The sequence below is a fragment of the Lontra canadensis genome, unplaced genomic scaffold, assembly GCF_010015895.1.
Source record: "Lontra canadensis isolate GAN:19392208 unplaced genomic scaffold, GSC_riverotter_1.0 scaffold140, whole genome shotgun sequence".
Classification (NCBI taxonomy): Eukaryota; Metazoa; Chordata; class Mammalia; order Carnivora; family Mustelidae; genus Lontra; species Lontra canadensis.
Genome location: NW_022631134.1, coordinates 259,148 through 275,775, shown reverse-complemented (window position 1 = coordinate 275,775; position 16,628 = coordinate 259,148). Strand labels below are relative to the sequence as shown.

The 16,628-nt window shown below is 32.9% G+C and overlaps 1 protein-coding gene across 3 annotated transcripts in view; it reads left to right on the top strand.

Moving 5' to 3' along the window:
* KIF18A (kinesin family member 18A) overlaps positions 1–16,628 on the top strand; it is an 81,672-nt gene that overhangs the window by 36,441 nt on the left and 28,603 nt on the right. For all 3 annotated transcript variants that reach the window (XM_032843432.1, XM_032843431.1, XM_032843433.1), the window contains 2 exons: positions 1,653–1,774; positions 6,273–6,511. In XM_032843432.1, coding sequence (XP_032699323.1) covers positions 1,653–1,774; positions 6,273–6,511 — 361 coding nt within the window. The remainder of the gene's footprint in view (positions 1–1,652; positions 1,775–6,272; positions 6,512–16,628) is intronic.

Below are 16,628 nucleotides of genomic sequence, written 5' to 3'. Positions count from 1 at the left end.
AACTCTGTTATGATTTCCAGGCCTGAATACCTCTCATTTTATATATAACCTCACATTATATTTTTCACTTTAACCATTACTAACATACTTGTAGTTCTCAGAATAGACCATGTTCTTCCAATCAGATTCTATCATTAGTGTATCAAGATAAGACAAGATGCAAATTGTAAACTTAGCTTTCCAAAGATGACACGCAAGCCAAGGCCTATTGTTGACTAAAATAATTATATAATCAAGTCTTGTCTTTTTAAGAGACAGGTAATTCAAGAAGATAAAAGAATAAGATTATCAGGGGAAATATTTAAAGAAAGGATTCTTTTTTCAAGAGAAAAGAAGGCATATTTGGCAAATATGTTTAGACCATTAGGATCATTGACTCTTATAACTGGAAAAAACTAAAGAGATCATCTAGTGAAGCTCTTAAATTTTTGTCAAATAAACTGATCTCCATAAAGACTATATTTTTAGCTTCAGGTAGCATTTGTGTTCTGGCTGAGACCATTTCTAAGACCACCTGACTCAGGCCAGTGCTCTCACCATAGCATTCTGACTCCCTAAAGAGGGTGAAAATATAGTCATAAATCATATGAAGAAACAACCCCCAACTTTACTATGTCTCAGATACATCAAATGATATTGTTTCCCATAGTGCCTACCACTGGCATAGAAAGTATTGAAAAAAAAAAAAGAAGAAACAATGTTAAGCTTTTAGAGAATCAGTGGTCAACTGGTAAGGAGTATTGAAGAGTGAAAATGGATTTGTCACGAGGAGGAAGCTTCCTGACATAGCTCTTCTGTTTATGAGATTGCTGTCACAGTCCCTCAGATGTCCAAAAGATTTCATTTCCTTTCCTCCTATTGACCAAAATTTTCCCAGTTAAGGATTCTGAGAAAGCTATTGGATTATCCCTTTCACACTTTAGTATAACCACGTAGCTGACATTTTCCTACTTAAGGTTTAGTAGGTTTAAGGAAAGATAAATAATTTTAGGGAGTAGATTAGAGAACACTTGCAGCTAACCACATGTGGTTTAGGAAAATGGGAACCTATAAAAGACTTTTCATACTTCTGCTCTAGGATAAAATTTATACCAGATTGGGTGAAGGCAAGAAATTTTTATTACATGCAACTCCAGAAACTGAATACAGGGGCTATAACACTGAAACAGTTTGATGTACCCACTGTCGTGGTTGTGAACCTTGCATTCTAAGTAGACAGAGAAACTATAAACAGATAAATGAAATTGTTACTGATCGATACTGTGGCAGAGACTGTTGGAAGTGGAGAGTATCCATCTTTAAATATAATGCTCAAGAAAAGCCCTGAAGAAATGACAGTTAAGCAAAAACTGGTCATATTCATATTTGCACAGCATTATCCAGAAGTTGGATAGACCAAGAAACTATCATCATAATAAAATTTGTTCTAAGTTCCTGACATTAATTTCTGGGAAACTTAAAACTTACCTTGCTTGTAAGTTAGAGACCACTTATACCAGGATGTTTATTTCTCAGATCATTCCTAAATATTATCATTTTGTATATAAAAAATTAAAACTATTAGCACCAATATAAAATAATTTTTGTTGAAAATTACTAAATTTTAACATTCTTAAAAGAATCTGAAGTATAGTTTGCATTGTCTTCCCCAGGAGCTCAACAAAGATCTTCATTGTCACCATTTGCACCTCCAGAGCAAAGATTTGAAAGCACAGATTAAACATATGGTGGATCTAGCTTGTCTTCAAGAACAACAACACAGGCAAACTGAGGCGTAAGTGCATGGATTTATCTATTCTATAAATTTTAATACTTACAGAACTGAGGAACCTGAAATATAGAAGTTGTTTTCCACTGCCAGAAAATTTTTATTTGGTATAGGATAAATTATTTTTAAGTGTTTGCCAGCGTCAGAAAGTATACAGAGTTAGAAAACATTGAGAAAGTACAAAATATGTGGTTCTTCTCCTCCAACTAATATTTTTAGTGTTTTATAGTTTTGAAGACATTTTTCTCTAAAAATTTATTAATAGAAGCAATCACTATTTATAACAGCTGAATTTTTTTAAGTGGGTGGTTTTTAAAGTATTTATAATTCCAGAATGATTTTTGTCAATAAAATGAAGTTACTAAAAGTGTATATTTTTTAACTTCAACTGTCCCAATTTTTATGTGATGCTATAGTAGCTCTCATGCTGTACTAGCTCAGTAGTAACATCTTTTGAAACATAATGGTAAAAAAAAAAAAAAAAAGTATAACAGTCTTTATTTTTGTTACCTAGGATATGTCAGTCAACTCTTTAGGTGTCACTTTCATGCTCTATAAAATGAAAAATATATTTCTCTAAGGGTTTTCTGCTAGTATAAAATTCTACTGCAGTTCTAGTATTCTCAAATAACTAGTAATTAATTTTCTATACTTCTGATGTAAAAGAAGTCACATTAGGATATTTATTTTAAAAAGAGGAAAAGGAAAGGAAAAACTTTAGGGAGATATTCTTCTGTGGTTAAAAGCTCAACCTAATCTTAAGCTTTCTATATCTCTATCTAGAACAGATATGAATATTCATTTACTAACACTCAAGCCACTGGCAAGAGTTAAAGTATCAAAGAAACCCATTACTATATTAGACAAATAGATTAATACATTTAAGGTAAATTTTAGTTTCAAATGGGCAAAAAGATTCTAACTTACTGATTTAGCAAATTGCTGAGCCAAAACATTATAAACAGAGATAATATAGCATAGTAGAAAGAGTATGAGTTTTGGAGTTGGTCTTGAATTCTATTTTATATTAGCAGTATGACCTTGCATAAATTATTTAACCTCACTTAACCTTAGTTTTCTTAAGTGTTAAAAATAGGTTATAATACTTTCTTTAAAAGATTTTGTAAGAATTAAATGAAAAAAAAAATAATAAAGGTGATGAACTATCAGAGCCTGATCTTGTATAGCAGAGGCAAAAAGTGATATAATATACCTTTAAAGTGCTGAAAGAAAAAAATTTCTAACCAAGAATACTCTACCCAGCACACTTGTTCACAATTGAGGGGAAGAGATAAAGAATTTTCCAGACAAGCAAAATCTAAAGGGGCTCATAAAACTGGCCTTATGAGAAATATTAGGAGACTTCTTTAAGCTGAAAAGAAAGGGTGCTATTAGGTAATAAGAAAACATGAAGGTATAAATCGCACTGGTAAAAGTTAATATATAGTAAAGGTAAAAGATGAATTACTTATAAAGCTAATATGAAAGTTAAAAGAAAATGTAGTAAAAACTAACTTTAATTACAATAATTAATGGATATGCAAGATTTTAAAAAATCTAAAATGTGTCATCAAAAACACAAAATATGGATTTCACTTCTATGTAAAATCCAAAAAACAAGACAAAAAAAAGTCCTAACCAAAGCAATTAGACATGAAAAAAAAAAAAAAGAAAAAAAGAAAAAAAAAAAAAAACGGAAAAGGAAAGGCATACAAGCTGGAAAAAAGACCTAGAACTTATTATTTGCAGATGACATGACAGTATATATATATATAGAAAATCCTGAAGACCACCAAAACTACTAGAACTGATCAATGAATTAAATAAAGTCACAGGATACAAAATCAACGTACAGAAATCTGTTGCATTTCTATATACTAATAACAAACTGTCAGAAAAATTAAGAAAACAATCCTGTTGACAGTTGCATCAATAATAATAGATCCCTAGGAATAAATTTAACCAAGGAAATGAAAGACCAATACACTGAAAACTATAAGACATTGATGAAAGAAATTGAAGAAGACACAAATAAGTGAAAAGATATTCTGTGTTCATGGATTAGAAGAATTAATGTTCAAATGTCCATACTGTCCAAAGCAATCTGTGGATTTAATAGAGTAACATTATTCCAAAGACATTTTTCACAGAAATAGAACAAAAATTCTAAAATCTGTATAGCACTGCAGAAGACAGAAGACACCAAATAACCAAAGCAATCTCAAGAAAGAAGAACACAGTTGGAGGTGTCACAATTCCTGTCTGATTTATTTCCTTCTGACTATATTACAAAGCTATAGCAATCAACACAGTATGGTATTAGCTTAAAAACAAGCACAGAGTACACTCTATATTGACTAATTAGAATTTAAATAGAAACTTAAAAAGAAACTGCACTGTTATTAAGAAACAAAAAGCAGGGGCGCCTGGGTGGCTCAGTGGGTTAAAGCCTCTGCCTTCGGCTCAGGTCCCAGCATCCTGGGATCGAGCCCCACATCAGGCTCCCTGCTCAAGCGGGGAGCCTGCTTCCCACCTCTCTCTCTGGCAGCCTCTCTCCTTACTTGTGATCTCTGTCTGTCAAATAAATAAATAAAATCTTAAAAAAAAAAAAAAAAGCACATAGCTTAATAGAACAGAATAGAGAGCTCAAAATAAACGCACACATATATGGTAAATTAATTTATGGCAGAGGAACCAAGAATATACAATGGGGAAAGGACAGTCTCTTCAATAAATGATGTTGGGAAAATTAGACAGCTACATGCAAAAAAATGAAACTGTGGACCACAATCTTGCACCATACCTAAAAATTAGCCCAAAATGAATAAAAGTCTTGAACATAAGACCTGAAATCATAAAACTCCTAGAAGAAAACATAGACAATAAGTTCTTTGACATCAGACTTGGAGATGATATTTTGGATTTACTACAAAAGCAAAAGAAACAAAAGCAACCATAAGTGAAATTAACATCAAACTAAAAAGCTTCTGCACAGCAAAAGAAACCATCAACAAAGTAAAAAGGCAACCTTCCAAAGGATACAAAATTTGCAAATCATCTCTGATTAGGGGTTAATATCCAAAATATATAAAGAACATACAACTCAATAGCAAAAAAGGAAACAATCTGATTGGAAATGGGCAGAAAATCTAAGTAGACATTTTTCCAAAGAAGACATACAGATAGCCAACGGGTATATGACAAGATACTCAGTATTACTAATCAAGATAATGCAAATCAAAACAATGAGATAATCATTTTGTACCTATGAAGTATGAAGAAATGTAGAGTAAGCCTAGGGAAGATCGAGACTTCTAGAGAGACAAAAAAGTTCTTTGTTAAAATTTCTTTGTTCTCTCCTCTGCACAGCACGTGATTCATATAGGTGCTCAATAAATAACCTTTTTTTAAAATTGACTTTATGCTTAATGACTTTTCCCTATAGTTGTTGCCTCCTTGGCTTAAATGGAGTACTCCCTACCTTCAACAAAAAGAAAAATGTCACAGACTATTTATTTGTACTACTATCTAAATATTTAAGACTCTGGGGTAATAAAGCAATTATTTCCTTGCTTCCTTCCTTCCTTCCTTCCTTGAGAAAATTAATGCCTATCCTTTTCCCACTGCCCTACCCATACTTGAAATGATTCTATTCTCCTGGATGTTCTGAGTCAACTGAAACAACCAGGACTGAAGCATTTCAAGGTCAAGTTGTTTGACATCTTCCTTGATATAAAACTTAAGAACCACTGACTGAGTGTATAAATTTGTAACTGTTTAACTGCAGCTTTTCTTCAGTGAACGTTTACATGGAGGTCTAATACATAAAAAGATACATTCAATATTGCTCCGACTGATAGCAATAGAAAAGATTTTGAATCGGAGCCAGGAAACCTGTGCCCCATCAATTCCCTTTACCCACCATCCTTGTCCACAGCTCTTCCTCCTAGAACTCCTTTGAATGGCTTTGAAAACCATTGCTTTTACTCATGAAGAGCTAACTTCAAGGAAAGTTAACTATGGTTCCTTTGAAAGGTTACATACCTGAAATGAATCTCATCATTGAAGAGTGTATTTTTTCATTTTTCATTTTAATTCCATGGTACTTAGTATCAGTAACAGTAGTATCTTTGTTTTATAAATCACATTATGCTTTGCAAAAACCTTTTATATGTATTTAACTCATTAGTTCTCACAGTAGTCTCCTGGTGTAAGCAGTGACTAGTTGTACACCAAGTTATAGAGGAGAAACCTCAGTTTATCCAAGGTCAGATGGAGGCAAGTGAAGACTAGCTAAGAATACGACCTGATGCTTATAATTCCCATCCAGAATTTTTTCACTCTATTCTTAATGTAGTGAGAGTATGTTGAGGCATTCTAAAGGAAAACACGTACAGGATGTCATTCTAATGATCTGCTAATACTTTGGATGGTATGTAAAACTATAATACTATATTTAAAATTTAATATTTATCTCTCTTTTCTTGTGACCTTCTTTATATAGAGTATTGAATGCTTTACTTCCAGCCCTAAGAAAACAGTATTGTGCATTAAAAGAAGCTGGCCTTTCAAATGCTGCTTTTGAGTCTGACTTCAAAGAAATTGAACATTTGGTAGAGAGGAAAAAAGTGGTGGTTTGGGCTGACCAAACTGAACATACTATAAAGCAACATGATCTACCAGAGATTTCTGTTCTTATGACCTTTCCACAACTGGGACCACCAGTTCAATCTGCTCCTTGTTGTAAGTATAGCTTTTCTTGTATTAAGGAAATTATAAGGTTATTTCTAAAAAGTAGCCTCCTTTATGTATCAATCTACAGAACAGTGAATTTTTTAAATAGGTTTGGCTATTTTGTGAGAATTAAGGGGAAAATTAGTTTTAGAATAATTTTGTTAATCACTATCTTTCAGAGGTTTAAGAGCAAGTATACTTGATGTTCTAAATAACTAGCAATAAAATCTTTAAATTATTTTACCCATTTTTGATGGAATAATTTTACCTCCATCTTTCTTTAAAATTTTACCTCAATTAAGGATTAAAGATTATAATTAAGAATACTATATTCTATAATACATAATAATAATCTATTCTTAAAATCACCTAAGAGTGTAGAATAAGCTATATTTTTTTGCCATATCACTTGTTATCTCTCCTGTCATAAAAGTGTGCATGGGACATTTTAATTGCAAAACTAACATACGATGTTGGTTAAAATAAATTCAGACAATGTAGAATTACATGTAGAAGTAGAATGCCGCCTTCGACTTTCCTCAGAACCCAATCTTGTGTCCTGTCTCAGAAATAAGTAAATTTAGCAGTTTGGTTAACTTTGTTGTGTATGTGTGTGTGTGTGTGTAATATTTGTATTACATAATCTAACTCTAGCTTTTTACTGGGTTTCACATGAAAGCTAGCATATTATATATGTTGATGTACAACTTTGTATTTGTTATTAGTTTATTTAGTTTACTGTTAGGGTATATACATGAAGAATCTACCTTATTTTTTTTAACATTTGTGAGACTCCAGACAGCAGATATACCATACTTTATTTAACCATTGTTCTGTTGGTAAACAGGGCATCAGAAAGCATGCTTGTTTTCACATTTGTGCATGTATACCAGATTCCTAGAGACTGATTTGTTGGAATACAGGACAAAAATATTTTTAAAAATTAATCTGTCGAAGTCCAAAATTTTCTTTATGCCAAATGTGCATGAGATACCTCTCTCATCTTTACCTTAACCCAAAATAATAGCAGTAACACTGAACTAGTGTATATTCTTTTTAACTTTGCGGCTCTCCTATTTCTAGTGACATTATTTCATCTTCTTGGAGGCATCCTCTTTACTTATTTGACTTGGAGTTTATTTGTTGTGCTTTAGAGTTTTCCTTCTGGTTAAAACTGCCTCCTGCTCTACTCCTTCACCTCTAAACTTTTCTGTCTAACTGGATGTCTAGATCTTCCAAAGGCTTATTCTACTTTTGTTTCCAATGTGGTTAGTAGGAGGTCTCCATTTTGTTTAGAGAGCTTTAATTTACCATACAACATCACAGTCAATTTATTGGTCAGTTAAACTGATTGTCATTGGTAATTACCTCATAGTCTATTCACATTCCTTTTTTCTGAGTTTATAGATATGAGAAAAGCATTTCTCATATATATCATAGCTGGGGTCCTGATTTTCTCTTCTAGCTTTTCTGTTCATCTGATCCATGTGATTTCCAACTTCCAAAAATTACTGTTTCTTTCTTTTTTTTTTTTTTTTTTAATTTGACAGAAAGACACAGCAAGAGAGGGAACACAAGAAGCAGGAGGAGTAGGGGAAGTAGAAGCAGGCTTCCCGCTGAGTAGGGAGCTTGATGCAATGCGGAGCTCCATCCCAGGGCCCTTATGACCTGAGGCAAAGGCAGATGGCTTAACGACTGACTGAGCCACCCAGGAGCCCCAGTTACTCAGTTTCTGATGTTAGCAGCTATTGCTTTTTTCTATCACAAATGATATGTCTATAGATTTTAAGAGGAAGATAAGGCAAATCTCTGTAGATCTGTGTATTTGATGTAATTTCTTTTAGTATGATCCCTTGTCAACTGTCAAATACTTGCTTTGTTGCTTTTTCCTTTCGGGTGTTTTCTGTTTCATTGTAGATTTTGTTTTCTATTTAATTGTATCTCTTTTTTTTTTTAAGATTTTCATTTATTTGTTTGAGAGAGAGAGAGAGTGAGCAAGTGAGAGAGAGAGAGCACAAGCAGAGGGAGAGGGAGAAGCAGACTCCCCGCTGAGCAGAGAGCCCAATGCTGGTGGGCTCTATGGCGGGATGGGAACCTGAGCCAAAGTCAGATGCTTAACCGACTGAGCCACCCAAGTGCCCCTTGTACTTTTTTATCTTTACTTCTATTTTATCTTTCTGTCTACTTTTAATAGGTTTATGCTGCTCTGTCCATTTAACTGATAAACATGTTTGTTCATTAGCTTTCACCTGATCTTTCGAATTTATGCAATAATGTCCCTAGGTTTCCCTCTAAACACAGCTTTAGCTTCATTTCACAAGTTTTGATACATAGTATTTTAGATTATTATTTAGTTCAAAATATTTTCTGACTTCTGTTGTAATTTCTTCTTTGATCCATGGAGCATTTCTTTTTTTTTTATGATCAGTTTTTATATAAAATTATACTATTGTATTGAGCAAATTTCCATTTCAATTCAGGTTTAGAGAAATACTTAAAATGAGAATCATACTTTTAAGTGTCATGTAGGCATCCAATGAGAATTGTTTCATAAAACTGTTAGTTTTGAGGGTTTTTTTTTTTAGTTTTTTTTTTTATTCTTAATCTCAAGAAGCTATGGCAAATTCCATTCTATTTTTTGTTTATTTATAGCTTTATTGAATTATATTCAGAGAAATTACCTAGTATGTAGACTCACTTTATTCCTAGCACATAGTAGGCTGGTGTATATGTTTCAAGTGTGCTTATAAAAAAATGTATATTTTGTAGTCATTTATTAGAGTATTCTATATAAGGCCAAATTGGTTGTGTTCTTTAAATCTTCTTACAGACTTTTTTTTTTTAATTCCTGTTCTATCATACACTGAGGAGACCTATTAAAAATTCCCTCTATTACATGGCATTTTTCTATTTTGTATCCGTTTTCTATCCCATGCTAACAAATTAACACAAACATATGAACTTAAAATAACACTGATTTATTATCTCAGAGCTCTGTAGGCCAGAATTACAGCAGGCTCAAATGGTTATTCCACTTAGACTTTCACAAGGCCAAATAAAGGTGTCAGCCAGTTGGATCTCTTATCTGGAGGTTCTGAAGGAAGAATGTGCTTCTAAGTTCATTCTGGTTGTTAGCAGAATTCAATTCTACTCAGCTGTAGGGCTGAGGTCCCCATTTTCTTGTTAGTTGTTGCCCAGTGGTCCTTCTCAGTTTTTAGAGGTCTCCAGTATTCCCTGGAACATTGCCCTCTTTATCATTTCATCTTCTAGCCAACAAAGGCAGGACGGTTCATTCTCATGCTTTGGATCTCTCTCATCCTCCCTTCTGCTTCATTTCTTCTGCCTAAAATTAGACAAAAGTCTCTGCTTTTAAGGGTTCATTTGATTAGATTGAGCCCACATCTGCAAAATCCCTTTTGCCATGTAATGTGACATATTCACAGCTTCCAGGGACTAGGGCGTGGACATCTTTTAGGGGATATTTCTCCTTGTAGTACTGTCAATTTTTGGTTCTCATACATTGAAATTATATTATTACATCCGTATATTTCAGAATTCTTACATCTTCCTTTTCTTATAAAATATACTTAATCCAGTCACTTTTCTTAGCCTTAATTTTACTTTAATGTTAATATAGCTATCCCACTTTTCTTTGGCTCGTGTTTTCATGGTTCATCTTTTTTCTGATTCCTTCACTTGAATCCTATAATCATTTATTTCAAAGGCATCTCATAAACATCACATAATTGAATTTTGCTTTTTGTTCTGTTAATCAGTCTTTATCATTTAAAGTATTCTTTTTCTACTTGATGAATGTATTGATACTGGTTTTGAATCTACTGTCTTATGATTTGCTTTCTAATTGTCCTGCTTATTCCATATTCTTTTCCTTTTTAACTTTGTTTTAGAGTGACAGAGTGATATTCCATTTTTTTCATCTCTGACCTTAGAAGGCTATAAACTGTTTTTATATTCTTTAAATTGTTACCCTTAGGGTAACATTCTGAATCCTTGCTTTATCAAAGTCCTTTATTAAAATCCTTTGCTTTAACAAAGTTTATCAAAGTAACTATGTTAACTTTCACCCTCAGAAAGTGCTGGAAACTTAAAATTTTTTACCTGAGTTAACGCTTTCCCTGACATACCACTGTTATGATGTATTTTATTTTTCTCTATATATTAAACCCATAAAATGGGTTTTTTTGATGTCTGTACAGTGAATATTCACATTTATATTTTTTGCTCTTCTCCATTTTTTCAGCATCTCTGCATCTCCATCCAAGATAATTTTTTTCATCTAAAGAACCTTTTTGCTTTTCCTTTACAGTAGATATGCTGATGATGGATATTCTTACTTTTTGTATGTCTGAAGCTGTATTTATTTTACTTTCTTTCTTGAAGACTTTTTTGCTGGGTATAGAATTACAGTTTAGTATACTTCCTTTTCTTTAGCACTCTGAAGATACAATTTCATTATCTTATGTGTCTTTCTTATTGTAGTTGAAGTAAGCTGTCATTCTAAGTATTGCTCCCTTGAGTGTAACTTTACCTCTGACTTCCTAAAATATTTTCTCTTTGTCTTTGAGTTTTAGTAGTTTTGCTATATTGCACCTATGTAATTTTATTTTTACTTCTCTTACTTGGGTTCATAGAACTTTCAGAATTTGTGTCTGGATTATCTTTCATTAGTTTTGTGAAGTTCTTAACCACTATATCTTTAAATATTGCTTCTGCTATTTTTGTTCTCTCCTCTACCTCTGGGACTCTAGTTATATTACACAGTTCTTTCTCCTTGTCTTGTCCGTGACTTAACTCTCTCCTTTTCTTTGTTTCTTGTCTCTCTGGAAATTTCTTTTTACACATTCTTTAGTTTACTTTCTCTTTGCAGCCATGTCAAATATTTCTTAAATCCATCAAGTTCTTAATTTGTTATATTACAGTTTTAGAATTTCTGTTTGATTCTCTTTTTTTATGGTTTCCATTTCTTGGAAAGAATTCTCACAGAACACAATAGGTATAATTATTTTAAAGACTGTGTCTGAGATTTCCAGGTCTAGAGCACTCTGCGTATGTTTCTCTTATCTCTTTCTGCTGGTTTTCGTTCACATGGCCTCATTTTCTTGAAGGCATACTAACTTTGATGCATCAGATATGTATTTGCAGAATTATTTATGGAAATACTTCAAGACTTCTGATAATAAAGTCTTCTTTCAGAGAGGATTTTTTGCATTTGCTTCTTCTCAGTTCCTGGTGGCATTAACAATCTAGAATCACTGTAGTCCAGTTTCAAGGATTGGGATCATTTGAAAACTACACTGCAACTTCTGCTAGGGCCTGCCTATGTTGTTTTACCCTCTAGAGTGTAAGCTGTTTAGGTTTCTAACCCAAAGCAAGGAGGGTTTATGAAGAAATTTGTTTAGTGGGCCCTAACTTCCCGTTTCACACCCCAGTTCTACCAGGTTCTCAATGTTCCTAAGCTTTTCGGACTCCCTTCAGGATCAGCAAAAAATCTTCACACGGAAAATAACTGTAATGAAGAGATTACCTTCTAGAGCTTCCTAACTTTCTCTTGATACTTGCCTATAATTCTTCACAGTTTCATTAGCTCTTCCATGACTTCAAGCATATATTTTTTATATTTTGCCTGGACTTTTTTGTTGCCTTCAGTGGAGATTGGTCTGAATTACCCACTCCTCTATTATTACATTTCCTATGTTCTATTTTTATGTTAAAATAACTGGGAAGCTGAAGATATATACTTATATCTTCTTTTTCTTTAACAAAGCATTATTGTCATTAAAACTAATCTAGTTGAGATCTTTGAAAAGAAAACTTAAGATTATTTTCAGATTCTCTCATACCTTTTGGGCCTTGATTTTTTTCTTTGTAATGTATTCAAGATGTTGGAGAGGAAATAGGGTTTTAACACCAATATCGAGAAATACTGACCACCTGATGGTCATTATTACTTATTTAAAAATTCGTATTTCACTTGCAGTGTAATTGTACAGACTATACGTGTCAACAGCAAAACATTTATTTGGCTCCTAATTCCTTTTCATAACACTTTTAAAAGGAAAAACTGTTGAAGTAATATTACATTTTATAAATATATATTTCCTTTTAAAAGTGTATCAGAAGGTGAGTTTTGTTTTTATTATGTTTTGTTCTTGTTTTTTTTGTTTAATATTTTGTTCACATTTCATAGATTAAGTATTTGCTTGGTGTGTCTTATTTATTCCAAGAAATTATGTTATGTTGTAATCACTATGAATAGAGAGACAAAGATGAATAGTGGGGAAGGAGCGTGGGCTATAAAGTGAGTCAACCTATAAATATTTATTTTTCTTAGTCTTAAAATACTGAAATAATTCATTAAAAAAGCACAAATAGTGAAATTTGTTTGTATTTCTAAAGATATGAAGCAATACGCAGATATCATATATTGCTAAAATTATATTATCTGTAGTAGTCTTAATAAATATAAGAAGTAAAATTGAAGAGATTCAACTTATTAAGCAAAACGTGAATCAAATGTGTCCCATTCAAATAAGCTTACATGTGTGTCACTGACTTCTTTCATGTACTCTCATAAACAAGTAAAGAGTGGCTTTGTTGTTAAATTTCTTTTTTGTTTTGGTTAAATTTCAAAAATACTAAATGCTGTGTGGTAGTTCAGTTTTGAATTCAGTTCTTCTGTTTGTTTGTTCATTTGTTGTTTGTTTTTCTGGTGCTATAAGGACCTTTAAAGAGTATTTAAAGATCAGCAGCAATCTTTTTTTTTTTTTTTTAAGATTTTATTTATTTATTGGACAGAGAGAAATCACAAGTAGGCAGAGAGGCAGGCAAAGAGAGAGGGGGAAGCAGGCTCCCTGCCGAGCAGAGAGCCGGATGTGGGGCTCAATCCCAGGACACTGAGATCATGACGTGAGCCGAAGGCAGAATCTTAACCCACTGAGCCACCCAGGCGCCCTGAGCAATCTTTATATTTAGAATGTGTGCACACTGTGCTTTTAAAAGTCTGATGAGATTAACCATAATTAATCTAATCTGGACTCTGTTAGGCATTTAGGTTTAATAAATTTTATTATAAGTAGTATTGCAGTAAAGAATTATGTATATTTATCTTGGTGCTCTGGGGTGCCTGGGTGGCTCAGTGGGTTAAAGCTTCTGCCTTCAGCTCAGGTCATGATCCCAGAGTCCTGGGATCAAGCCCCAAATCGGGCTCTCTGCTCAGCGGGGAGCTTGCTTCCCCTTCTCTTTCTGCCTGTCTCTCTGCCTACTTGTGATCTCTGTCAGATGAATAAATAACATCTTTATCTTGGTGCTCATGTCTAGTTACCCCTATGATAAATTCCTAGAAGTAAAATTTCAAACTCAAGCAATAAGCACATTCTTTTAAAGTTTATGATATATATTGCTTAGTAACTTCTACCTCCCTTCCCCATGTGATTATACCAATTTTAACTCATATCATCAGTGTAAGAAAATGAGCTCCTTTCTCCTTTTAGTTTTACCAGCTTTTGATGTTAAACTGTCTTCACTTTTTAATTTTTAGAAAATTATTTTCAAACATACACAGAAGTACAAGGAATCTTGTAATGAACTCCATGAACCCATCACTAATTTTAGGAATTATCTCATGGGTAGTCTTAAGAACACGATCTGCTTTTCTTCACCCTATCTATATCTGTAATGTATTGTTTTGAAGGAAATCTCAGAAAGCATATATTTCTTCCATTTACATTTTAGTGACTCTAAAAGAAACCAGGATGTCTTTTTCATACCTAATGTCAATGAATATCTACTTAATCAGTGTTTATATTTCCCCCACTGTCTCATAAATGATTTCTTTTTAACTTCTTCCATCAGCATACAAACAAGGCCCATACCTTGTCACTGGTTGATATATCTGTAATCTTTTCAATCTGGGGTTCTCTCTCCCTCTTTTGTCTTTGCAAGTTTGTTATTGATTCTCTACTAATTTCAGTCATAAATATTATTTTCTTTACATTTTTCCTTTGTTCACTAATATAGTTGAATATTTTTCTCATCAATTTAAGGATCTATTTTCTTTTCTGTGAATTATCTAGCAATCATTTGAACATTTTTCTGGCGTAGTCCTCTTTTGTAAAATTTGTCACATATTTATAAGAGCTTAGGATATGGATATTTATTCATTCAACAATATTCATTGAATTTCTACTATGTACCAAATACTTACCTGAGGCTAAGGATATATCAAAGTACAAAACAAACCTTTTTACCCTCCTGGAGTACACATTCTAGTGCCGGAAAAAAGACAATAAATATAATAAGTAAATTAAACAGAATCTTAGAAGGTGGTACATGCTGTAGGCAAAGAAATGAAGAGGTCAAGAATGGGATGGGAAAGAGATTGCTACTTTAAATAGCATGGTCAGTGTAGGCTTCACTGATAAAATGTGAAGAAGTTCACAAAGTTAGCCACGTGGATATACGGGAGAAGACTCGTTTTCAGGTAGAGCAAGTAATGCAGATCCCTAATACAGGCTAGCATATTCATGGAATGGCTAGAAGGACATATAATTGGTACCAAAAAGAAGGGAAAGAAAGTAGACAGTGATGAGATCACAAAGATCAAGGGGAGGAAGGCAGATCAAGTAAAGCCTTGTAGGTTATTACAAGGACTTAGGCTTTAGCTCTGAACAAATCAGGAGCTATGCCATGATCTGAGGAAAGAAGTAACATAACTCCATCATGTTTTCAAGATCCTTCTGGCTGGCATATTGAGAGTAGATTATAGTATTGCAAGGGTGGAAATGGGAGACTAATGCAATAACCCAGGTAAAAGATGGTGGTAGCTCAGAACAGGTTGGTAGCAATGGAGTTGGTGAAAAATAGTCAGATTGTAATATGTCTTAAAGGTAGAACTAGCAGGATTTTATCACCAATTGGATTTGGGATGTGAGGGAAAGAAAAAGTCAAGGATGACTCTTGAGATTTTTTAATTTAACAACTGACAGAAGCAAGTCACCTTAAAAGAAATAGGGAAGACTTCAAGTTGAGCAGATTTGTAGGGTGAAGGTGGCAGAAAACTAAAAAGTTCAATTGGGGCATTTTAAATTTGTCTAAGATACATCAAGTGAAGATATCATGTAAGCAATTAGATATAAGAATCTGGAGTTCAGAAGAAAAGTCTAAACTAAAATATAAATTTGAGAGCTGTTAACATTTAGATGATATTTAAAGCCATAGGACTGGATGAGATCATCAAGGGATATTAACTCTTTCCTCTAAGATGCATGTTGCAATTCTTTCTTCAAGTTTATTATTTACTCTTATCTTTGAGATGTTCTTTTTAACCCTGAACTTTTTAAACTTTTATGTCATATAGTAACTTCATAATTTTTTTCTCTCTGCCTTTGGAATAATTCCTCAGAAGCCCTTTTTATCTGTAAGTTTTTAAATTTTTTTTTACTTTTATTTTCTCCTAATTTATTTTAATGTAAGAAAACATGCGAGAATCAAAATTTTTTCAAAGAGCCTTACATTCTTGTGTAACACATTGACGGTCCACCCTTAAAGTACCTTTGCTTTAAATACAGTAAATACGCAAATAATTCTGTCTATTAGATTTCTACCCTATTCTTTAGCTTGTCTGTCCTAGAGCTAGTAGCTATTATTTTCATAGCTGATACTTGATAGTTTCTTTTGATAGAAAGCAGTGCTAGTCCCCCTTCATTATTCTTTGGGGTTGTTTTGTTTTGTTTTGTTTTGTTTAAAGTAGACTCCATGCCCAATATGGGGCTTGAACTCACAACCCTGAGATCAAGAGTCACATTCTACCAGCTGAATCAGCCAGGCACCCCATGTTATTCTTTGTCTTTAAAATGTTTTTGTCTATCCCTGACTAAGAAGTGAATGTTAGCACAACTTTTTCAATTCCAAGGAAATAAAATCTTTTTAAAAATTTATAAATTTTGTCTCCCATATTTTTTCATTATCAAATTTTTTCACTCTAGAATAGTTTCTCTTATTCACATTTTCTTATATGTTTCTCAGCAAAGTTTTATAACTTTCTTTATATATATTTTGTACATTTGTTATTAAATCCCTTTAAGAATTTTATATTTCTATATATTAA